Source organism: Bombina bombina, chromosome 3 (assembly GCF_027579735.1).
Source record: "Bombina bombina isolate aBomBom1 chromosome 3, aBomBom1.pri, whole genome shotgun sequence".
Lineage (NCBI taxonomy): Eukaryota > Metazoa > Chordata > Amphibia > Anura > Bombinatoridae > Bombina > Bombina bombina.
This window is the reverse complement of record NC_069501.1, coordinates 1,120,950,700-1,120,975,646: the sequence shown is the minus strand read 5'-3', so window position 1 is coordinate 1,120,975,646 and position 24,947 is coordinate 1,120,950,700. Positions and strand designations below refer to the sequence as shown.

The 24,947-nt window shown below is 39.9% G+C and overlaps 1 protein-coding gene across 2 annotated transcripts in view; it reads left to right on the top strand.

Annotated features, from left to right (window-relative positions):
* Positions 1-24,947, top strand: part of PAN3 (poly(A) specific ribonuclease subunit PAN3) — a 339,245-nt gene that overhangs the window by 37,197 nt on the left and 277,101 nt on the right. For both annotated transcript variants that reach the window (XM_053708481.1, XM_053708482.1), the window contains exons 5-6: positions 2,416-2,499; positions 10,210-10,360. In XM_053708481.1, coding sequence (XP_053564456.1) covers positions 2,416-2,499; positions 10,210-10,360 — 235 coding nt within the window. The remainder of the gene's footprint in view (positions 1-2,415; positions 2,500-10,209; positions 10,361-24,947) is intronic.

Below are 24,947 nucleotides of genomic sequence, written 5' to 3'. Positions count from 1 at the left end.
CACTCCACTAGAGTGGTGGCTTCCACATGGGCTTTTAAAAATGATGCTTCTGTTGAACAGATTTGTAAGGCTGCAACTTGGTCTTCGCTTCATACCTTTTCCAAATTTTACAAATTTGATACCTTTGCTTCTTCGGAGGCTATTTTTGGGAGAAAGGTTTTGCAAGCAGTGGTGCCTTCCGTTTAGGTTCCTGTCTTGTCCCTCCCTTCATCCGTGTCCTAAAGCTTTGGCATTGGTATCCCACAAGTTAGGATGAATCCGTGGACTCGGTACATCTTGCAAAAGAAAACAGAATTTATGCTTACCTGATAAATTTCTTTCTTTTGCGATGTACCGAGTCCACTGCCCGCCCTGTCTATTCAAGACAGATAGTATTTTTTATGTAAACTTCAGTCACCTCTGCACTTTATAGTTTCTCCTTTTCTTCCTTGGCCTTCGGTCGAATGACTGGGGGGTGGAGTTAAGGGGGGAGCTATATAGACAGCTCTGCTGTGGTGCTCTCTTTGCTACTTCCTGTCAGGAAGGACAATATCCCAAAAGTTAGGATGAATCCGTGGTCTCGGTACATCGCAAAAGAAAATTATCAGGTAAGCATAAATTCTGTTTTTCTTTCGTGATTCAGAGCATGCAATTTTAAGCAACTTTCTAATTTACTCCTATTCATTTTTCTTCATTCTCTTGCTATCTTCATTTGAAAAAGAAGGTATCTAAGCTATTTTTTTTTTGGTTCAGGACCATGGACAGCACTTGTTTATTGGTGGATGAATTTATCCACCAATCAGCAAGAACAACCCAGGTTGTTCACCAAAAATGGTCCGGCATCTAAACTTATATTCTTGCATTTCAAATAAAGATACCAAGAGAATGAAGAAAATTTGATAAGAGCAAATAAGAAAGTTACTTAAAATTGCCTTTTCATCTGAATCATGAAAGGAAAAAATTTGTTCAGTGTCCTTTTAAACTTGGTTCTTAGATTTTGCAGAGGGCTCCGTTTGAGCCTAGGGGGGATATTTATTGAAGGTCTGGCAGACCTGATCCGACAGAGCGGATCAGGTCCAACAAACCTTGCTGAATGCGGTGATCTATATGCTCTCCATATTCAGCATTGCACCAGCAGCTCTTGTGAGCTCCTGGTTCAATGCCACCCCCTGCAGATTCTCAGCCGCCAGCAGGAAGTGTCAATCAACCCGATCGTACTCGATCGGGTTGATTTTCGTCGGTGTCTGTCCGCCTCCTTAGAGCAGGTCGACAGGGTTACGGATCAGCGGTCTTTAGGTCGCTGCTTCATAACTGCTGTTTCTGGCGAGCCTGTTTTTCTTTCTGATAAGGCTGTTCTTCGCACTGGATTCGGTTTTCTTCCCAAGGTGGTGTTGAATCGTAATGTCAATCAGGAAATAGTTCCTTCCTTGTGTCCTAACCCTTCTTCGTCGAAGGAAAGGTTGCTTCATAATTTGAATGTAGTTCGGGCTCTGAAGTTTTATCTTCAGGCCACGAAGGAGTTCAGACAGACTTTGTCTTTATTTGTTGTGTATTCAGGGAAGGGCAAGGGGCAGAGGGCCTCTTCTACTTCACTGTCTTTTTGGTTGAGGAGCATGATCCATCTGGCCTATGAGACAGCTGGACATAAGCCTCCTCGGAGGATTACGGCTCACTCAACTAGAGCTGTGGCCTCTTCTTGGGCCTTTAAGAACGAGGCCTCTATGGAGCAGATTTGTAAGACGGCCACTTGGTCTTTACATATTTTTGCAAAATTTTACAAATTTGATTTTTTTTACTTCGGCGGAAGCAGCTTTTGGGAGCGGTTCTGCAGGCTGTGGAGCCCTCAGTTTAGGGTCCGCCTCCTTTTGCCCTCCCGTTTTTTTTCATTCAGTGTCTTCTAGAGCTTTGGGTATTCCCACAAGTAATTAATGAAGCAGTGGACTCTCCTCCCATTAAGATGGAAAACATAAATTATGCTTACCTGATAATTTCATTTCCATCTGTGCGAGTAGAGTCCACTGCTCTCGCCCGTTCTCCGGTGGGCGGACCTAAATTGAATTTAATTATTCTGGCACCTTTTATACCCTGTTATTTCTTCTACTGCTCCTTGTTCCCTTGGCAGAATGACTGGGGGATGAGGGAAGTGGGGGGAGGTATTTAAGTCTTTGGCTGGGGTGTCTTTGCCTTCTCCTGGTGGCCAGGTTCTTAATTCCCAAAATTAAATTATCAGGTAAGCATAATTTATGTTTTTAACATATCTTTAATCATGTTTTCTGTTCTATTATATGTCCCTCTTATAACCGTAAACTCCTTGTAATTGCAAGACAATTCTGTTGTGTTTGTTTGACATGTTATTATATAGCAAGTGTTTTTTGTTTTTTTGTTTTTTTAAATTAATACATTTTTTTTTTTTTTACTGCAATTATTTTTCAATAGCCCAACTCCACCCACCATTTGCCTTATTTGGAGGAGCCAATCTGGTCTTTGTCAGCAGACAACAGGACTAGCCACAGTCATAAAGTTAGTATAAAACAAATTGTTTTGCAGTTGTTATCTGATAAATCCAGTTAGGGGCAGCTATGTAGCAGAGCTAGCCTTGATACATTGAGTGCATTTTTAGTCCTGAGAATTAGAAATGTCGTAATTTTCAGAGCTAAATTACATGAAAAGGAGACAAAGTAAATATATTGCAAAGTTGTATAACTAAACATTTTATTTACAAATCCCAAGAAGTTTACTGTGCATTTTTTTTTTTTAAAGGGACATTAAACACTAAATACATGCTAGATAGAATGATGCATTCAAAGAAAAGATTAGTACACGAGTAACATGTAGATGTATTTTTTAAAGTTTCATTAGTTGTTTAAAAAGTCACAAAATAAGTGTAAAGTTTTAGTGTCTATAAAACACTGGGAGCTGCCATGTTGTAACTTGTGTTACCTTCTCTGCTGTGGCCAATTAGGGACCGTTATAAATAGGTCACTATAGTGTGCAGCCAATGGTTGTGCTGGATTTAACAGTGTTCTGCACTTCCATTTCTAACAGGAACTGAAAAGCTCACAATTTCAGAATGGAATTACAGGCAAAGAGGACAAAATAAATAATGAAAGTATATTGCAGAGTTGTTTTATATATATAATTTTATATTACCATCTCAAAGTGTTTAATGTCCCTTTTAAATGCATTTAATTGTCATTGTTTTGCTGTATAGGGACATACACCTTGAAAAGCTTCTTGGGTATTTATATTCTCTCATTTGCTGTGACTGCATTAGGAACACCAATGACTGTATTAAATGTTGCAGCATTAAAGGACATGAAACCCAATTTTTTTTTATTTCATGATTTAGATAGAGCATGCCATTTTAAACAACTTTCTAATTTACTTCTATTATCTAATTTGCTTCATTTTCTTGATATCATTTGCTGAAAAGCATATCTAGATGGGCTCAGTAGCTGCTGATTGGTTGCTGCACATAGATGCCTTGTGTGATTGGCTCACCCATGTGCATTGCTATTTTTCAACAAAGGATATCTAAAGAATTAAGCAAAGTAGATAATAGGAGTAAAGTGGAATGTTATTTAAGATGTTATTCTCTATCTGGATCATGAAAGAAAAAAATTGGGTTTAGTGTCCCTTTAAAGTTCTATGTTTGCAGAATGCACCACACATTGTCTGGGTAATATGTTTTCAGAATTAAAGGACCAACAAATACAGTAGCTTTGCACAATCAACAAATGCACAATAAAAATATAATGCAATAGCACTTAGTCAGAACTTTAATTGAGAAATAGATTTTTTTTGTGTGATAAATTTCAGTTATGTCTATTTCCTCCACTCCTGTATCATGTGACAGCCATCAGCCAATCACAAATGCATATATGTATATTCTGAGTTATTGCACATGCTCAGTAGGAGCTGGTGACTCAAAGTGTAAATCTGAAAATTCTGCACATTTTGTTAATAGAAGTAAATTGGAAAGTTGTTTCAAATTGCATGTTCTATCTGAATGACTTGAGTGCCCCTTTAAAGGGCCATAATACCCAAATGTTTAAACACTTGAAAGTGATGCAGCATAGCTGTAAAAAGCTGAATAGAAAATATCACCTGAACATCTCTATGTAAAAAAGAAAGATATTTTACCTCAAAAGTTCCTCAGTAGCCTTTAATGTATCTGATTACATTTTCCAGTTTATTTGTGTCTATGAAATAGCTGTTTTTGAGTTTTGACATCACAGCCTATTACTATGTGTTGAGCTTGTAGGTAATATATCTTACTGTGTGTACACACATGCTTCCATATCTTATATTTGTCTGTAAACCAAAGACCAATACTTAGGGAGAACAATAGAAAGTTATCATTTTATTAGTGATCTCTTCTACACCCCACCTATCATTTAATGTTAAAGATGGGAAAAAGTCAAATTTCTAAGTCATCCTCGACCACTGGAAATTTCAAGATATATCATTTCTTTCATGTAATTGGCAAGAGTCCATGAGCTAGTGACATATGGGATATACAATCCTACCAGGAGGGGCAAAGTTTCCCAAACCTCAAAATGCCTATAAATACACCCCTCACCACACCCACAATTCAGTTTTACAAACTTTGCCTCCTATGGAGGTGGTGATGTAAGTTTGTGCTAAGATTTCTACGTTGATATGCGCTTCTCCGCATTGTTGAAGCCCAATTCCTCTCAGAGTACAGCGAATGTCAGAGGGACGTGAAGGGAGTATCACCTATTGAATACAATGATTTCTCTAACGGGGGTCTATTTCATGGGTTCTCTGTTATCGGTCGTAGAGATTCATCTCCTACCTCCCTTTTCAGATCGACGATATACTCTCAATTTACCATTACCTCTACTGATAACTGTTTCAGTACTCGTTTGGCTATCTGCTATATGTGGATGGGTGTCTTTTGGTAAGTATGTTTTTTATTACTTAAGACACCTCAGCTATGGTTTGGCACTTTATGCATTTATATAAAGTTCTAAATATATGTATTGTACTTATATTTGCCATGAGTCAGGTTCATGTATTTCCTTCTGCAGACTGTCAGTTTCATATTTGGGTAATATAAACATCTTTTAAAGAATATTTTTTCTTACCTGGGGTTTAGTCTTTTTTCAATTGACTACTTCTTGCAAATTGCGGGCGGCATTAGGCCCGCGGGTGCGTCAAATGCTAAACTTTATTGCGTCATTTCACACCATTGCGTCACTAGTGACGCGAGTGTGTCATTTCCGGTTATTTTTTGGCGCCAAAAAGTTTGTTACGTTGTGCGTCATACTTGGCGCCAAACTTTTTCTTTATTTCAATACCCCATTGATGTTTGCCTCTTGATTTTTTCTCTATCAGAGGTCTATGCTATTTGCTTTTTTTCCCATTCCTGAAACTGTCATATAAGGAAATAGATAATTTTGCTTTATATGTTGCTTTTTCTCTTACATTTTGCAAGATCTCTCTATCTGATCCTGCCTCAGAAGTTTCTGCTGGAACATTGCTGCCTGACATCAGTCCTACCAAAGCTAAGTGCATTTGTTGTGAAATTGTTGAAATTATTTCACCATATGTCATTTGTAATAGTTGTCATGATAAACTTTTAGATGCAGTTAGTGTATTTATCAGTAATAATACATTGCCAGTTGTAGTTCCTTCAACTTCTAATGTGCATGATATACCTGTAAATTTTAAAGAATTTGTTTCTGATTCTATTCTGAAGGCTTTGTCTGCATTTTCACCTTCTAATAAATGTAAAAGGTCTTTTTAAACTTCTCATTTAGCTGATGAAATTTCAAATGACCAACAACATAATTTATCCTCTTCTGATGAGGATCTATCTGATACAGAAGATCCTTCCTCAGACATTGACACTAACAAATCTACTTATTTATTTAAAATAGAGTATATGCGTTCTTTATTTAAAGAAGTGTTAATTGTTTTGGATATTGAGGTAACCAGTCCTATTGACGTTCAGTCTAATAAACGTTTAAATGCTGTTTTTTAACCTCCTGTGGTTTCTCCAGGGGTTTTTCCTATTCCTGAGGCTATTTCTGATATGATTTCTAGGGAATGGAATAAGCCAGGTACTTCTTTTATTCCTTCTTCAAGGTTTAAAAAATTGTATCCTTTACCAGCAAAATCTATAGAGTTTTGGGGAAAAATCCCCAAGTTGATGGGGTTATTTCTACTCTTGCTAAATGTACCACTATTCCTATGGAAGATTGTACTTCCTTTAAGGATCCTTTAGATAAGAAGCTTGAATCTTATCTAAGGAAGGCCTATTTATATTCAGGTCATCTTCAGACCTGCAATTTTCTTTGGCTGATGTTGCGGCTGCATCAACCTTCTGGTTGGAGAATGTAGCGCAACAGGAATTGGATTCTGACTTATCTAGCATCATTCACCTATTGCAATATGCTAATCATTTTATTTGTGATGCAATTTTTGATATTATCAAGATTGATGTTAGATCCATGTCTTTTTTTTTTTTATCTAGAAGAGCTTTGTGGCTTAAATCTTGGAATGTTGATATGACATCTAAATCTAGATTACTATCTCTTCTTTCCAAGGTAATTTATTTGGTTCTCAGTTGGATTCTATTATTTCAACTGTCACTGGGGGAAGGGAGTTTTTTCTGCCTCAGAATTAAAAAACCTAAGGGTAAATCTAAGGCTTCTAACCTTTAACGTTCCTTTCGTCAGAATAAAGAACAAAAACTCAATCCTCCCCCCAAGGAGTCTGCTTCCAATTGGAAGTCTTCCTTTAAATTGGAATAAATCCAAGCCATTTAGGAAACCAAAGTCAGCCCCTAAGTCCGCATGAAGATGCGGCCCTCATTCCAGCTCAGCTGGTAGGGGGCAGATTAAGGTTTTTCAAGGATATTTGGATAAAATCTGTCCAAAATCAATGGATTCAGAGCATTGTTTCTCAAGGGTATCGAATAGGATTCAGAGTAAGACCTCCTGTGAGAAGATTTTTTTTCTCTCACGTATCCCAGTAAATCCAGTAAAAGCTCAGGCTTTCCTGAAGTGTGTTTCAGACCTGGAGTCTTCAGGGGTAATCATGCCAATTCCTCCTCAGGAACAAGGTTTGGGGTTTTATTCAAATCTATTCATTGTACCAAAGAAGGAAAATTTATTCAGAACAGTTCTGGATCTGAAAATTTTGAATAGTTATGTAAGAGTACCAACTTTCAAGATGGTGACTATAAGGACTATTCTGCCTTTTGTTCAGCAAGGACATTATATGTCCACAATAGACTTGCATGATGCATACCTTCATATTCCGATTCATCCAGAACATTATCAGTTTCTGAGATTCTCTTTTCTAAACAAGCATTACCAATTTGTTGCTCTTCCATGTGGCCTAGCAACAGCTCCAAGAATCTTTTCAAAGGTTCTGGGTGCCCTACTCTCTGTAATCAGAGAACAGGGTATTGCGGTGTTTCCTTATCTGGACAATATCTTGGTACTAGCTCAGTCTTTGCGTACTGCAGAATCTCACACCAATCAACTAGTGTTGTTTCTTTGGAAACATGGTTGGAGGATCAATTTACCAAAAGTTTCTTGATTCCTCAGACAAGGGTCACCTTTTTAGGCTTCCAGATAGATTCGGTGTCCATGACTCTGTCTCTAACAGACGAGACGTTTAAAATTGGTTGCAGCATGCCGGCACCTTCAGTCTGTCATTCCCTTCAGTGGCTATGTGCATGGAAGTTTTAGGTCTCATGACTGCAGCATCGGACGCGAACCCCTTTGCTCGTTTTCACATGAGACCTCTACAGCTTTGTATGCTGAATCAATGTAGGACACTCTCTGACATGGTGGATAGATCACCATTGTTTAGTTCAAGGGGCTTCTTTTGTTCGGCCAACCTGGACTGTGATCACAACAGATGCGAGTCTTACAGGTTGGGGAGCTGTTTGGGGATCTCTGACAGCACAAGGGGTTTGGAAATCTCAAGAGGCGAGATTACCAATTCTCAGAGCTCTTCAGTTTTGGCCTCTGCTAAAGAGAGAACCATTCATTTGTTTACAGACAGACAATATCACAACAGTGGCATATGTCAATCATCGGGGTGGGACTCACAGTCCCCAAGCTATGAAAGAAGTGTATCGGATACTTGTTTGGGCAGAATCCAGCTTTTGTCTAATCTCTGCGGTGCATATCCCAGGTGTAGACAATTGGGAGGCGGATTTTCTCTGCCGCCAGACTTTACATCCAGGGGAGTGGTCTCTCCATCCAGATGTGTGTTCTCAGATTGTTCAGTTGTGGGGTCTTCCAGAGATAGATCTCATGGCCTCTAATCTAAACAAGAAACTTACCAGATACCTGTCCTTGATGTTCAGGCGGAAGCAGTGGATGCGCTAACACTTCTTTGGTGTTTTCATCCTGCTTACATTTTCCCGCCTCTAGTTCTCCTTCAAAGAGTGATCTCTAAAATCATCATGGAACAATCATTTGTGCTGCTGGTGGCTCCAGCATGGCCACACAGGTTTTGGTATGCTGATCTGGTTCGGATGTCCAGTTGCCCGCCTTGGCCACTTCCGTTCGGCCAGACCTACTATCTCAAGGTCCATTTTTCCATCAGGATCTCAAATCATTAAATTTGAAGGTATGGAAATTGAACGCTTAGTACTAAGTCATAGAGGTTTCTCTGACTCAGTGATTAATACTATGTTACAAGCTCGTAAATCTGTTTTCTAGAAAGATTTATTATAGAGTTTGGAAGACTTACATTTCATGGTGTTCTTCTCATAAAATCTCCTGGCATTCTTTTAGAATTCCTAGAATTTTACAGTTTCTTCAGGACGGTTTGGATAAGGGTTTTTCTGCAAGTTCCTCGAAAGGACAAATCTCTGCTCTTTCTGTTTTATTTCACAGAAAGGTTGTTATACTTCCTGATATACACTGTTTTGTACAGGCTTTAGTTCTTATTTAAGCCTGTTATTTAATCAATTTCTCCTTGGAGTCTTATTTTGGTTCTGATGGCTTTACAGGTTCTTCCATTTGAACCTATGCATTTTTTGGACATTAAACTACTTTCTTGGAAAGTGTTGCTCTTTTTGGCCATCTCTTCTGCTAGAAGAGTTTCTGAGTTATCTGCTCTTTCTTGTGAGTCTCCTTTTCTGATTTTTTTTCATCAGGATAAGGCAGTTTTGCAGACTTCTTTTTAATTTTTACCTAAGGTTGTGAATTCTAACAACATTTGTAAAGAAATTATTGTCACTTCCTTGTGTCCTAATGCTAAGAATTCTTTGGAAAGTTCCTTACATTCTTTGGATGTGGTAAGAGCTTTGAAATATTATGTGGAAGCTACTTAAGATTTCATGAAGACTATTTGTTTTATTTTCTGGTCCTAGGAAATTTCAGAAGGCTTCTGCTATTTCCTTGGCTTCTTGGTTGAAACTTTTGATTCATCAAGTTTATTTGGAGTCAGGTCAGGCCCCCCTTAGAGAATTACAGCTCATTCTACTAGATCAGTCTCCACTTCGTGGGCTTTTAAGAATGAAGCTTCAGTTGATCAGATTGGCAAAGCGGCAACTTGGTCCTCTTTGCTTACATTTACTAAATTCTACCGTTTTTATGTATTTGCTTCTTCGGAAGCAGTTTTTGGTAGAAAAGTTCTTCAGGCAGCTGTTTCAGTTTGATTCTTCTGCTTTTTGATTTTAAGTTTTTTTCTTTCAAATGAAATAAACTTATTTTTGGGTTGTGGATTAATTTTTTTCAGCAGATTATGGCTGTTTTTATTTTATTCCCTCCCTCTAGTGACTCTTGAGTGGAGATCCACATCTTGGGTATTGATATCCCATATGTCACTAGCTCATGGACTCTTGCCAATTACATGAAAGCAAACATAATTTATGTAAGAACTTACCTGATTAATTCATTTCTTTGATATTGGCAAGAGTCCATGAGGCCCACCCTTTTTATTGTGGTTATGATTTTTTGTATAAAGCACAATTATTTCCAAATTTCCTTTGTTGATGCTTTCTACTCATTTTCTTTATCACCTCACTGTTTGGCTATTCGTTAAACTGAATTGTGGGTGTGGTGAGGGGTGTATTTATAGGCATTTTGAGGTTTGGGAAACTTTGCCCCTCCTGGTAGGATTGTATATCCCTTATGTCACTAGCTCATGGACTCTTGCCAATATGAAAGAAATGAATTTATCAGGTAAGTTCTTACATAAATTATGTTTTTTTTTTCTTTCTTTTTCCTTTAGGCACCTAATCCAACTGCCAGTGAGTTTATTCCAAAAGGAGGCTCTACTTCCCGGTTGAGTAATATGTCCCAGTCTAATATGTCTGCCTTTTCACAAGCCTTGTTCTCCCACCCTTCTATGGGAAGTCCTGCTGGAGGTGGTCTTGTTCCAGGTAAAGGGACTAATTGCTCATAATAAATTTAAAATAAAAAAAGACAGATTAAATTACTTGACCTTTACATTTATATTTGCTAGGCATGTGATATTTAACAGTAGCTTTAGTGACTCTAATTTATGCATTGTACTGACTTTCTGATCCCTTTCTCTCCATAGAAGATAAACTTTATTAAATAAAGTCTTTTGCTTTTCTCTTTATTTTTCACTAGTCACCCTAGCATACTTTTGGAAATATTAGTCTTTAGTCCTTTTTCATTTGTGAAAATGAAACGTTGTGCTTCTACAGTTAATGTATCTGTTCATTGCTGCTTGAATCTATGCGCTGCAATTTATTGTGCTTTTTTTTTTTTTTTTTTTTTATTATATTATATATTTGGAAACTTTACAAATACTCTTGATAGACCTGGTCTTGGAAGCAAGTAAATCTTTCATTTCAGTCTTTTGGGGAACAAGCATATGTTTTGAAGTTAAAAAATGAACACGCAGCGTTTAATCCTAGGAATTAATATAAAAATACTTTAAGAAGGGTGAAAACAATTTGTTCAAAATATCTGAACCAGAAAAAAGATTTGCGCTTTTCTACAGAACTAGTGTCATTGCAAGAGTGGAAAAACAAACAACTTTCACTTCTTAAAATGTTTTGTTTTCCTAATGTCATGTTAAGCTCCAAAAAGAGAAGTGAAGCACTTAGGTAAATGAAAAGTAAACATAACCTAAAAACAAAATGTTCTAAAGAGGGAAAAGCTATTTTGAGAATTTTAAAATGCAGCTATAGTAATTGGTTGAGTTAACTCAATTCTTAGGCAAAGCCTTTCAAACAAATAGCTGTTTAATGAGAAAACAAACAAAAAAAAAAAACCACTTCAAGAGGGGGCGATGGATATCTGAATATTAAATGCTAAACAGTAGAAAAGTCAAAAATGAAATGTGCATAGGTGCATTTCAGTTTAACATACAATTTTTGCAATATACTTTCATTAGCAAAAATGCTTCTAGTAAAAGTTATTACTGATTTTAAGTGGCATATGCACATAACCTGTGATGGCCCGTGCACCAGCATTCTCAGAGTGCTGGCACTGGTGTATTTATGAAAACATAATTTGTGTCATACAAGCAACTGCTGACTCTGTTGTGTTTGAATACTGTTGTATACATCTTCACAGGATATATGCGTATGCCACTGAAATACAGTAATAACTGTTATTATAAGCATTTTTGCTAATGGAAGCACATTACAAAAATGCTTTTTTTTTTAAAAAATTGTCCACAGTCCTTCATAACATATGGGATCTATGTCCCTCCAATAGGAGGAAGTAAAGAGCTTTAAAACCCTAACATCTGTTGTTTTTGTTCTTGGCTTTGTAGGAAATGGTTGAGAGTAGAAGTTGTTTCAGCTACATGCTTATAGATTACAAATTGGGAGCTCAGACCTATGTGAGACCCAGAGTTCCTGGGGAGTATCATTTACAAAGAAGAAAGAAAAGACTATTCACAGCAGCTGCATGGTACAGGAATACCCTGTTATGTGCACAGCATTTCCCTAACAGAACTTCAGTCATAACTACCCTCGGCCATCGCAAGGACTCGTCCCTAGCCTCCCCCAGAGGGACTCAAGTATTTTCTACAGCAATCCTAGATGCCTACACTAGATGGGCTCCCTACTGGATACTGCTGCAGCTGCAATTACATTGAAAGTGTTATCATGTGTGTTAAAGGCGCCGAAACTAACCAAAGTACAATGTGCTATCTAATAAGTGTATTGCATATACTGCAAAGTGCAAAACAAACACAAATAGTGAAAATCCAATAATATGAAATTAATATATACCGGGATGATCTCTCTAACAATATACCCAGTATGTTATACACATATGTGAAACGTGTAGCTATATACTCAATATAAATAGAAAATATAATATAGTGCAATTGAAAAAAATATAAAAATAATAAAGCAAAATAAGGGGGGTAAGAATCAAACCATAAATTTGATCCCATTGGGCATAAAACGAAAGTCCTGTTGCAATCCGTTAATAAAAGAAAGTCTCAGTTGGAATCTCCAATCAATATAGATGTGCGGCTGCTGTTAAACTTCTTCCAATGCTGTTAGACAAACACGCAGAGATCTGTAGATAGTGGAAAAAGAAAAGAAGGCGGCGCCACAATAGTGCACAATCAATGAGGATGAGACACTCGCGCACAAGAATAGTGCACACTTACGAGATCCAAAGCACTTGAAGTTCCACAGGTGCGATCTGAACTATTAAAGCTGTTCAGCAAGCTCTCCTCTCGCAAAGACTGCACTGCTTGTATCGCTGTTGTCCTCTGGAGTAGCTGTCAGCCAATGGTGCATTAAAACTGAGATGGTATTATCAATCACACAACGCGTTTCCCGGTCTAACGACCGTTTCATCAGGTGTATTGATCCTCATTGATTGTCTCATCCTCATTGATTGTGCACTATTGTGGCGCCTTCTTCTTTTCTTTTTCCGCAATTACATTGACATGCCTGGTAAACCAGTGGAGGGGTGCTGTGGAAGGTGAGTGACTTTACACAGCACACATACAGCCCAGAGGCTATTTGTAGGTACTCTGACACAGGTACAGCATAGCCAGGGGATTTAACCTGCTCCCCTTATGACAAAATTGTTTCTCCATATCATGTCCCTACTGTTTTACTAGCATTTGGAACATTATTAGGGAAGCCTATGACCCATTTAACCCTCTGGCAGCTTTAGGAATTATTGTATGGCCCTTTAAGAGAACTGGCAATAGCTTAGTGCATGATGCCGTTCAGTAGTGCAGGCTCTGGTTAGGCTGGGGAATACATTTTGACAGTTTTTTTAAAATTTTATTCTCAGAAAGCAGTGTTTTTTTTTTTTTTCATTATACAAAGACACCAGCTTTACTCCCAGTGGTAGCCCCGCACCCTCAGTGTTTCTGGGCTCTTTTCTTTCTTAAGACACAGTGAATCCACGGAATCTGCAATTACTGTTGGGAATATCACTCCTGGCCAGCAGGAGGAGGCAAAGAGCACCACAGCAAAGCTGTTAAGTATCACTTCCCTTCCCACAACCCCCAGTCATTCTCTTTGCCTTCAGTGCAAGGAGAAGGTGAAGTGCTTTTATCACTGATGCCTCTTTGCAGGTCATTAAGTTGGGAGCCAAAATATCTGGCTTTGCCATTTTCGCGCGTAGAGCGATATGGCTTAAATCTTGGTCAGCAGACGTTTCTTCTAAATCGAAGCTTTTGGCAATTCCTTACATGGGAAAGACCTTGTTTGGGCCAGCTTTGGCAGAAATTATTTCCCATATCAAGGGTGGTAAAGGATCCTTTCTGCCTCAAGACATGAACAAATCGAAAGGACGTCAGAATAATTTTCGTTCCTTTTGTAACTTCAGAGGTAAGCCCTTCCCCCGCCTCTACCAAGCATGATCAGTCCAAGACTTTTTTGGTAGCCCAGTCTTTCTTGGAACAAAGGGAAACAATCCAAGAAACCTGCAGCTTATTCAAAATCAGCATGAAGGTTCTGCTCCGGATCTGGGATCGCATCAAGTGGGGTGCAGAGACCCTCTGTTCTTGCAAGCTTGGGAACGAGATGTCCCAGACCCGTGGGCAGTGGACATAGTTTCCCAGGGTTACAAGTTAGAGTTCAAGACTTTTTTCCTCCCAGGGGCAGGTTCCACCTCTCAAGATTATCTGTAGACCAGATAAAGAGGGGCGTTCTTGAAATGTGTACAGGATCTTTCCCACTTGGGAGTGATAGTTCCAGTCACTATACCGGAACAGGGTCTCGGGTTCTACTCCAATCTGTTTGTGGTTCCCAAAAAAGAGGGAACTTTCAGGGTCATTCTAGATCTAAAGTTCCTCAGAGTGCCATCCTTCAAGATGGAGACTATCCGCTCTATTCTTCCTCTGATTCAGGAGGGTCAATTCATGACGACCATAGACATATAGGATACGTATCTGCACGTTCCCATTCACAGGATCATCACAAGTTTCTGAGATTTTCCTATTTGGACAAACACTTTCAATTTGTAGCACTTTCATTTGGCCTCGCCACAGCTCCCAGAATTTTCTCATAAGTTCTGGGAGCTCTATTGGCAGTAATTCTGTCCCAGGGAATTGCAGTGGCACCTTATCTGGACGACATTCTTGTTCAGGCGCCTTCTTTGCAACTAGCAGATTCTCATACTTAGATCTTGTTGGCTTTTCTTCGTTCCCACGGTTGGAAGGTCAATTTGGAGAAAAGTTCTCTTGTTCCGGCTACAAGAGTGATCTTCTTAGGATCCATTATAGATTCTCTATCAATGAAAATATTTCTGACGGAGGTCAGAAGAGCCAAGATTCTTTCCATTTGCCTCTCCCTACAGTCTGCGGTATGACCATCAGTGGCCCAATGCATGGAGGTAATTGGGTTGATGGTGGCTTCCATGGACATAGTTCCCTTTGCTCGGTTACATTTGAGACCTCTACAACTATGCATGCTCGCTCAATGTAACAGGGATTATACAGATCCATCTCAGAGGATAGTTCTGGATCAATCAACAAGAGACTCCCTACCGTGGTGGCTGTCTCAAGAACATCTGTCCCAGGGGACGTGTTTTCAGAGACCCTCTTGGGTAATTGTGACCACGGACGCCAGCCTGATGGGCTGGGGAGCAGTCTTGGACGCAGGAACTTTGTTCTCGGGAGGAATCTTCTCTCCCCATAAACATTCTGGAGTTGAGAGCGATCTTCAATGCCTTAATGGCTTGGCTTCAACTGGCTCTAGCCCAGTTTATCAGGTTCCAGTCGGACAACATAACCTCAGTGGCTTACATCAACCACCAGGGGGAACTCTAAGTTCCTTAGCCATGAAGGAGGTGGCGCGAATCATTCAGTGGGCGGAGGCTCACAATTGTTTATCTGCCATCCACATCACAGGAGTGGACAATTGGGAAGCGGATTTCCTGAGCAGACAGACTTTCCATCCTGGGGAGTGTGAACTCCATCCGGATGTGTTCTCCAGGTTAACAACCAAATGGGGGTTACCAGAATTGGATCTGACGGCGTTTCATCAGAACTCCAAGCTCCCAAGTACGGTTTGACGTAGAGAGATCCTCAGGCGTTTCTGATAGATGCTCTGGCAGTTCCTTGGAACTTCAGGTTGGTATATCTCTTTTCTCCGTTTGCTATCCTGCGATTCATCGCTCGGATCAAGCAGGAAGCAGGAAAGAGCATCTGATTCTAATAACTCCTGTGTGGACTCTCAGGATCTGGTATGCAGATCTCGTAGAGATGTCGTCTCTACCTTCGTGGAGACTACCGCTGAGGAAGGACTTTCTACTTCAGGGGCCCTTCCTTCATCCAAATCTCGTTTCTCTAAAGCGGACTGCTTGGAGATTGAATGCTTGATTTTAGCCAAGCGTGGATTTTCCGAATCGGTTATTGAGACCATGATTCAGGCTCTTAAGCCTATCACTAGAAGGATTTACCATAAGATGTGGCGTAAATATCTTTTTTTTTTTTGGTGTGAGTCTAAAGGATATTCTTGGAGTAGAGTCAGGATCCCAATGATCTTATCTTGTCTCTAGGAAGGCCTGGAGGAGAAGGGGTTATCTGTCAGTACCCTCAAGGGTCAGATTTCTGCTCCATCTATTTTGTTGCACAAGCGCCTGGTGGACGTTTATGATGTACAATCCTTTTGTCAGGCCTTGATCAGAATCAGGCCTGTGTTTAAATCTGTTGCTCCACCTTGGAATCTTAACCTTATTCTTAGAGTTATGCAACAGGCTCCGTTTGAGCCTATGCATTCTATAGATATTAAGATATTATCTTGGAAGAATTTGTTTCTTACTGCTATTTCTTCTTCTCGGAGGGTTTCTGAACTCTCAGCTTTGCAGTGTGACTCTCCTTATCTCATATTTCATGTAGATAAGGCAGTTCTTCGTAAAAAGCTTGGTTTTCTTCCTAAGGTTGTTTCGGACAGAAATATTAATCAGGAAGTTGTTGTTCCTTCTCTTTGTCCTAATCCTCCTCCTTTATAAAGAACGTTTGTTGCACAACTTGTGTGGGCTCTTAAATTCTGATTGCAGGCTACTAAGGATTTTCGTCAATATTCTGCATTGTTTGCTTTTCTGGAAAATGTAAAGGCCAGAAAACTACTGCCACTTCTTTCTCTCTGGTTGAGAAGTATTATTCCTTTGGCATATGAGACTGCTGGACAGCAGCCTCCTGAGAGAATGAGGCTTCTGTAGAACAGATTTGTAAAGCTGCGACTTGATCTTCTTTGCACACTTTTTCTAATTTCTATAAATTTGACACTTTTGCCTGTTTAGGTTACCTGTCTTGTCCTTCCCTAATCATTTGTGTCCTCTAGCTTTGGTATTTATTCCCAACAGTATTGCTGATTCTGTTGGCTCACCGTGTCTTAAGAAAGAAAACAAAATTTATGCTTTCCTGATAAATTTCTTTCTTTCTTGACACAGTGAGTCCACGGCCCTTCTCTGTTTTTTATATAAACCTCAAGCACCTATTGTGGTGTTTCCTTTCTCTCCTTTTCCTTCAGTCGAATGACTGGGGGTTGTAGGAAGGGAAGTGATACTTAACAGCTTTGCTGTGGTGATCTTTTGCCTCCTCCTGCTGGCCAGAAATGATATTCCCAACAGTAATTGCTGATTCCGTGGACTCACTGGGTCAAGAAATAAATAAATTTATCAGGTAAAGCATACATTTAGTTTTTCTCTCAATCTGGAGCATCTGTGGCTAGATTCTAGCTACAACAGTTGGGGCCTGCCAATCCCCAGGTATATTCTTTTTTCCTGGGAGCTATAAAGCTGATTATATTGGGAGAGTGTACAAGTGTCTGAGGGAGTATTTTATAGTGTAGAGGGCTCTCTTCCAGGATTTCTCTCTACTGTTTATTATATAAGGTGTCAAGTACAAACATGGAACAAAATGTTTCTGTCCCCACTGTTCTTTTCATAAAGGAGTCCGTTATCAATATCCCTCTATATACATGTATATGTTTATTTTTAAAATATGTTCCAGTTTGTCAGGTCACTCAAATCTGTAAGGTTTGTATACATCAAATTCTCCCTGTACTGGACACTCATGGGGAAAACTACAGTTTTTTATTTCTCCTGAACCTAATGATAAAATATACAAAATAGATTATGTGTAATTTATATGCACAGAGGGTTTTTCATGCAGATACTAAACATTGATCATGAATATTTTCACTATTTGTAGAGATCCTTTAGAGATTAGATCCATTGGTATCTCTCATTCCATTTTATGAGTAGTTTGTATGTATGCCTAATCAAAAAAGGGAGTCCACTTAGGATAAAACTTAAAATGTATTTTGTCCAAACTTTAAAAACAAAAAACATATAAAAGAAAAAGAAAGGGGACCATCACAGAAGGGAGAAGTGTAAGCAACTGGCTTATGCGTTTCGGCCGTAATCATAGCCATGAAGTTTTATCCTAAGCGGACTCCCTTTTTTGATTGGATTATCTTACCCCTGCAATGCTGTGGATTTCCGTGGTTCTACTAGGGCACTTGTGGACCTGTCCCTCCCCTATGACGTATCCACACTCAGCTGCGATCGGTAGAGAGGTAACCAACATCGAAGGTAACCGAAAGTGCACTTGACACGTGGCATGGCGGCTAGCGTAGCTCGATGACAGAAGCCTAGAAGTGGGTAAGAGATATACTTTAAATTTTCCCCGTCTGGAGCAGCACTGTAAGTACTTGTTTTTGCTTTGAAAGTTATGTTAATTATTGGTTGCCTGAAGAGTGGAGGTCTATAGGGTTGAGTCGTTGGATGCCTATATTGCTGTTTTACCACCCCAAGTGATTAATATCATATTAGCCCTATTACTGACACTTTTGACCATTTTAACTTTCTTTGATTGTCCCCTAATTTATATGTATGCACATACATTTATCATGCAGACACTGAGCATTAATTACAAATATTTGCATTAACTATGCACTTTATATATTTACTTTGTGGGTATACACTGTCTCTGCTTACTTTCGGCATAGATTTAGAAGTATCTAATGTGTACCTGTTGGTCTATAGGTGTTGCTGATTTAGTAAGAAAGGCCACATAACTACACCTGATGCTTATGTAATGTACAGATTTTTTAAACTTTGTATAAACTTATGTATAAGTTTCTGCATTTCAGGTTCTACCTTGAAAATATTTTGGATATCTGGACTGATATTTTTTTTTGTCCTTCGAGAGAGTGTTTTTTTTTCTCTTTGAAGTAGCGTCCAGCTGATTGACCAGTGGTCCTATCCAAATGTTGTCTATGATCTTTAAGAGTGGCAACATTTACTAAAGGATTTGGAGGATAGCGGCGTAATTAATCTCTAGTACCTGTGTAACCTCAGGGTCGAGAGATTTTACCCCAATCTGTTTATTATCCAAAGTGATTTACAGTCCTGTCCTGAATTTCATAGCCCTTTATATATTGGTCAGGATTCCCACTTGTTTAATGGGAAAATCCCTCAGTTTTTTACCACATGGTCAATTTAAGAATATTATAGACCTCAAGGATTCTTATTTTCACATCCCTATACATAGGGATTGTTTTCATTTCCTAAAGGTTTTTATATCTGCAAAACTCTGCTAGTTTGCACTCTCTGATAGATACAATCTTGATGGTAATCAGAATCAGGACATTTCAGTTGCTCCTTATCAGGCTGATATCTAGTGCAAGCTTAGTTACTGTCAACAGCTGTTGCTCATACACTCAAACCTCCTGTCTTTCAAAACAATAGTTGGCGTATCAATGTTCCTAAATCTCCTTTTATCCTGCTATGAGGGTAGCATTTACAGGAGTCATAATAGACTCAATACTTATGCATCTGTTTTCCTGTCAGAACTTTAAATTAAGATTTAGAAGGTATGTTTCTTCCTTCAATGAGCTTCATCCATTGGTAGCTCAGTGCAAGGAAGAGGTGTCTTATGGTAGCTGCTCCAGTTGCAGTTTCTTTAGCCCCTCTTTACTCGAGACGCCTATAATGGCTGTTCTACCACAGTGGTCAATTATCTACATTTAGCGCAAACATTGCTTTGGATTTTTCTCTTAGTAAATCCTTTTCTTAAAGACACAGTCTTTGTCCCTTGGGACATCCTTCCTTTTGTCAGTTTTGGTCTGTTTTACCAACGAACTCCCAGTCTCTAAGGGTGGGGGGCAATCTGGGTTTTTCGAAGATTGCAAGAAGTTTGGTATCACCTTAAGGCAAGGTTACCAATCAACATTCTGGAACTTGGTGCGATCTTCGGGCTTTTCAGCACTGGTCTCTATTGAAGGAGGAAAAGTTTATCCATTTCCAGTCGGACTGCATATTGGCGGTGAGCAACATAAATGATCACAGGGTTAACCGCAGTCCTCTGGCCATGTAGGGAGTGTCTATTACTCTGTCTTGGGCAGAGACAAATTATCAATCCCTATTGGCAATTCACAATACCATGTGTGAACAACTGGGAGGTGGATCATTCCAGCAGTTGATCAGTCTATTTCAGAGAGTGGTCTCTCTGTTGCACATTTTTGATCGCTTATTGATCCAATGGGCTTACAGGACATAGATCTAATGACCTCTCACTTAAATCTCACACTTCCAAGCTATTGGGCAAGATCAAATAATCCTAAAGTTTACATATCATTGGTATGCCCATGGGACTTTCATCTAGCATACCGGTTTCCTTTGTTTGTTTTTATTCCAAGAGTCTTTCTTGGATCAAACGGGAGTCAACTTCAGTAATATTAGTTGCTCCAGCCTGGTGCCACAGGACTTGGAATGCAGACATAGAGGAAAAAAGCCATGAAATGCAAAAAGAAATCTGCACTGAGACAGAATCTTTAGTCTTAAGGTTCTCTTTTCTATCAAGACCTGAAATCTCTAATGGCTAGTATTGAAACATAGAGATTTGATTCGGTCATTGAATCTTTGATGCAGGCCAGAAAGCCTGTAACACAAGAGATGTGACAAAATATTAAGACATATTTTAAGTAGTGTTCTTCCAGAGGGTTTTCCTGCTATCCTTTTAAATTCCTAGAATCCTTCAGTGTTTTTACAGGATGCCCTTGACTAGGGTTTTCTGCCTTAAAGTGACGGTAAAGTTACTCTATTAGCTATTAACTATTATACTCCATGAATTAAATAAATATAAGTTTAATTAATCGTTCCCCCCCCCGATATCTAAACAAAGTTAAAAGCTTTATAAACATTTTTAATTGTCAATGCAGCCCGTTTTTTTTTTTTTAACACAGCAGTCACGTTTTTATTTCAACCAGTTGAAGATTAGGCTGTTAGGCGGCCGTCACTCTGTCATGCGCCCACTAAATAAACTGAGCATGCGTGATTTTCTTATTAATCGGCTTGAACATCATGCACGCTCCCGTAATCGCTATTAGACGCTGAATCTTGTGACGTTGTTTCGTGCATGCGCTAAATTCATTACAAGGTGGCGTTGGCATTTGTTCACCGCATGAGCAAAGCTGGTCTCACGGGAGCGAACCTTGAGTTGTGTCGTAGGGAGCGGGTGGGACCGCTCTCTAGTCTAAGACGATATCGAAGTGGGAGATGGGAGGAGCAAAGAACTGTGATATTTTTTAAGATTGCGATCTCTTACTAACAGTTATATTGAAGGTTTAAAAAGTTAACGACTAAGCTAAACATCGGATTGGCTTAATAGAAAGTGCTATTAAAAATTTACCATCACTTTCTTATCTTTTTTTTTTTTTTTTTCCTTCCTAGGAAGTTCAGGCATTGGTTAGAATTAGGCCACTAATGGAACCTATTTTCAAAGGTGGTCCCTCTACCTCTTCCCCTGCTGCAAAGCAAGAGGGGAATTTTGCTCAATCCAAGTCAGTCTGGAGACCTAACCAGACTTGGAACAAGGGTAAACAGACCAAGAAGCCCGCTGCTGCCACCAAGACAGCATGAAGGGGTAGCCCCCGACCCGGGATCGGATCTAGTAGGGGGCAGACTTTCTCTCTTTGCTCAGGCTTGGGCAAGAGACGTTCAGGACTCCTGGGCTTTAGAAATAGTAACCCAGTGGTATCTTCTAGATTTCAAAGATTCCCCCCCAAGGGGGATATTCCATCTTTCACAATTGTCTGTTAACCAGACAAAAAGAGAGGCGTTCTTACACTGTGTAGAAGACCTATATACCATGGGAGTGATCTGCCCAGTTCCGAAAACAGAACAGGGGCAAGGGTTCTACTCCAATCTGTTTGTGGTTCCCAAAAAAGAGGGAACCTTCAGACCAATTTTGGATCTCAAGATCCTAAACAAATTCCTTAGAGTCCCATCCTTCAAGATGGAGACCATTCGGACTATTTTACCAATGATCCAGGAGGGTCAATATATGACCACCGTTGACTTAAAGGATGCATATCTACACATTCCTATCCACAAAGATCATCACCAGTTCCTCAGGTTCGCCTTTCTGGACAAGCATTACCAGTTTGTCGCTCTTCCCTTTTGGGTTGGCCACAGCTCCCAGAATTTTCACAAAGGTGTTGGGGTCCCTTCTGGCTGTTCTAAGGCCGCGGGGCATAGCTGTGGCGCCTTATCTGGAAGATATCTTAATACAGGTGTCAACTTGCCAAGTCTCACATGGACATCGTGTTGGCTTTTCTCACGGGTGGAAGGTGAATGTAAAAAAGAGTTCACTTATCCCTCTCATAAGAGTTCCATTCCTGGGAACTCTTGATAGATTCGGTGGACATGAAAATTTTTCTGACTGAGGTCAGGAAATAATTTTTTTTTTATCCATCTGCTGAGCTCTTCATTCCATTCATCGCCCGTCAGTGGCTCAGTGTATGGAGGTAATCGGCTTAATGGTAGCGGCAATGGACATAGTTCTGTTTGCTCGCGTGCATCTCAGACCACTGCAACTTTGCATGCTCAAACAGTGGAATGGGGATTATGCAGATTTATCACCTCAGATAAATCTGGACCAAGAGACCAGAGACTCTCTTCTTTGGTGGTTGTCACAGGATCGTCTGTCCAAGGGAATGTTTCTGCAGGCCAGCGTGGGTCATAGTGACGACGGACACCAGCCTATTGGGCTGGGGTTCAGTCTGGAATTCCCTGAAAGCACAGGGTTTGTAGACTCAGGAGGAGGCTCTCCTCCCGATTAAATATTCTAGAACTGAGAGCGATATTCAACGCGCTTCAGGCGTGGTCTCAGCTGGCGTCGGCCAGATTCATAAGATTCCAGTCGGACAATATCACGACTGTAGCATATATCAATCATCAGGGGGGAACAAAGAGTTATCTAGCGATGATAGAGGTTACCAAGATAATTCAATGGGCAGAGACTCACTCTTGCCATCTATCAGCAATCTAAATCTCAGGAGTGGAGAACTCTGAAGCGGATTTTCTAAGTAGTCAGACATTTCATCCGGGGGAGTGGGAACTCCATCCGGAGGTGTTTACACAATTGATTCGGCAATGGGGCACACCAGAATTGGATCTGATGGCATCTCGTCAGAACGCCACACTTCATTGTTACGGGTCCAGGTCAAGGGATCCTCAGGCAGTACTGATAGATGCTCTAGCAGTACCCTGGTCGTTCAACCTGGCTTATTTGTTTCCACCATTTCCTCTCCTTCCTTGTTTGATTGCCAGAATCAAACAGGAGAGAGCTTCTGTGATTTTGATAGCACCTGCGTGGCCACGCAGGATTTGGTATGCAGACCTGGTCGACATGTCATCTCTTCCACCATGGACTCTGCCACTGAGACAGGACCTTCTGATTCAAGGTCCGTTCCAGCATCCAAATCTAGTTTCTCTGCGACTGACTGCTTGGAGATTGAACGCTTGATCTTATCCAAGCGGGGTTTCTCTGAGTTGGTCATAGATACCTTGATTCAGGCTCGTAAGCCTGTCACCAGGAACATTTATCATAAGATATGGCGTATATATCTTTATTGGTGCGAATCCAAAGGCTACTCATGGAGTAAGATCAGGATTCCTAGGATTTTGTCCTTTCTCCAAGAAGGTTTGGAGAAGGGGCTATCAGCTAGTTCCTTAAAGGGACAGATATCTGCTTTATCAATTCTACTGCACAAACGTCTGGCGGATGTTCCAGACGTTCAGTCGTTCTGTCAGGCTTTAGTTAGAATCAAGCCTGTGTGTAAACCTGTTGCTCCACCATGGAGCCTAAATTTGGTTCTTAATGTTCTTCAAGGGGTTCCGTTTGAACCTATGCATTCCATAGATATTAAGCTTCTATCTTGGAAAGTTCTGTTTTTAGTTGCTATCTCTTCGGCTCAAAGAGTTTCTGAACTATCTGCATTGTAATGCGACTCGCCTTATCTTGTTTTCCATGCTGATAAGGTGGTTTTGCGTACCAAACCTGGATTCCTTCCTAAGGTTGTTACTAATAAGAATATTAATCAGGAAATTGTTGGTCCTTCTCTGTGTCCTAATCCTTCCTCTAAGAAGTGTGCGTCTATTGCACAACTTGGACGTGGTTCGTGCTTTAAAGTTTTACTTTCAAGCGACCAAAGATTTCTGTCAAACATCTTCTTTGTTGTCTATTCTGGAAGACGTAGAGGTCAAAAAGCTACGGCTACCTCTCTTGCCTTTTGGCTGAAAAGCATCATCCGTTTGGCATACGAGACTGCTGGACAGCAGCCTCCTGAAAGAATTACAGTTCACTCTACTAGAGCGGTGGCTTCCACATGAGCTTTTAAAAATGCTTCTGTTGAACAGATTTGTAATGCTGCGACTTGGTCTTCGCTTCATTCCTTTTCCAAATTTTACAAATTTGATACCTTTGCTTCTTCGGAGGCTGTTTTTGGGAGAAAAGTTCTTCAAGCAGTGGTGCCTTCTGTTTAACCATCTGTCTTGTCCCTCCCGTTCATCTGTGTCCTGTAGCTTTGGTATTGTATCCCACAAGTAAAGGATGAATCCGTGGACTTGTCGTACCTTATAGAAGAAAAGTAAATTTATGCTTACCTGATAAATTAATTTCTTCTATGGTAAGACGAGTCCACGGCCCGCCCTGTCATTTTAAGACAGATTATATTTTTTTGATTTAAACTCAGCCACCTCTGCACCTTGTAGTTTCTCCATTTTCTTCCTGTACCTTCGGTCGAATGACTGGGGGTGGAGCTAAGGGAGGAGCTATATAGACAGCTCTGCTGTGGTGCTCTTTGCCACTTCCTGTTAGGAAAGATAATATCCCACAAGTAAAGGATGAATCCGTGGACTCGTCTTACCATAGAAGAAATTTAATTTATCAGGTAAGCATAAATTTACTTTTTCATAATCGATTAATCGGCCGATATTTCTTTTGCATGATGTACCGAGTCTGACTCTAAGCAGGAAGGGTAAAGAGAAGAGGTGTTAAACTGTTAGTTTTATTTTATCTTCAGTCAAGAGTTTATTATTTTTAAATGGTACCGGTGTTGTACTATTTACTCTCAGACAGGACATAGATGAAGATTTCTGCCTGGAGGATGATGATCTTAGAATTTGTAACGAAGGTCCACTGCTGTTCCCACAGAAGCTGAGGAGTACAGGAAAACTTCAGTGCGAGGAACGGTTCTTGCTATACAGCAATGAGGT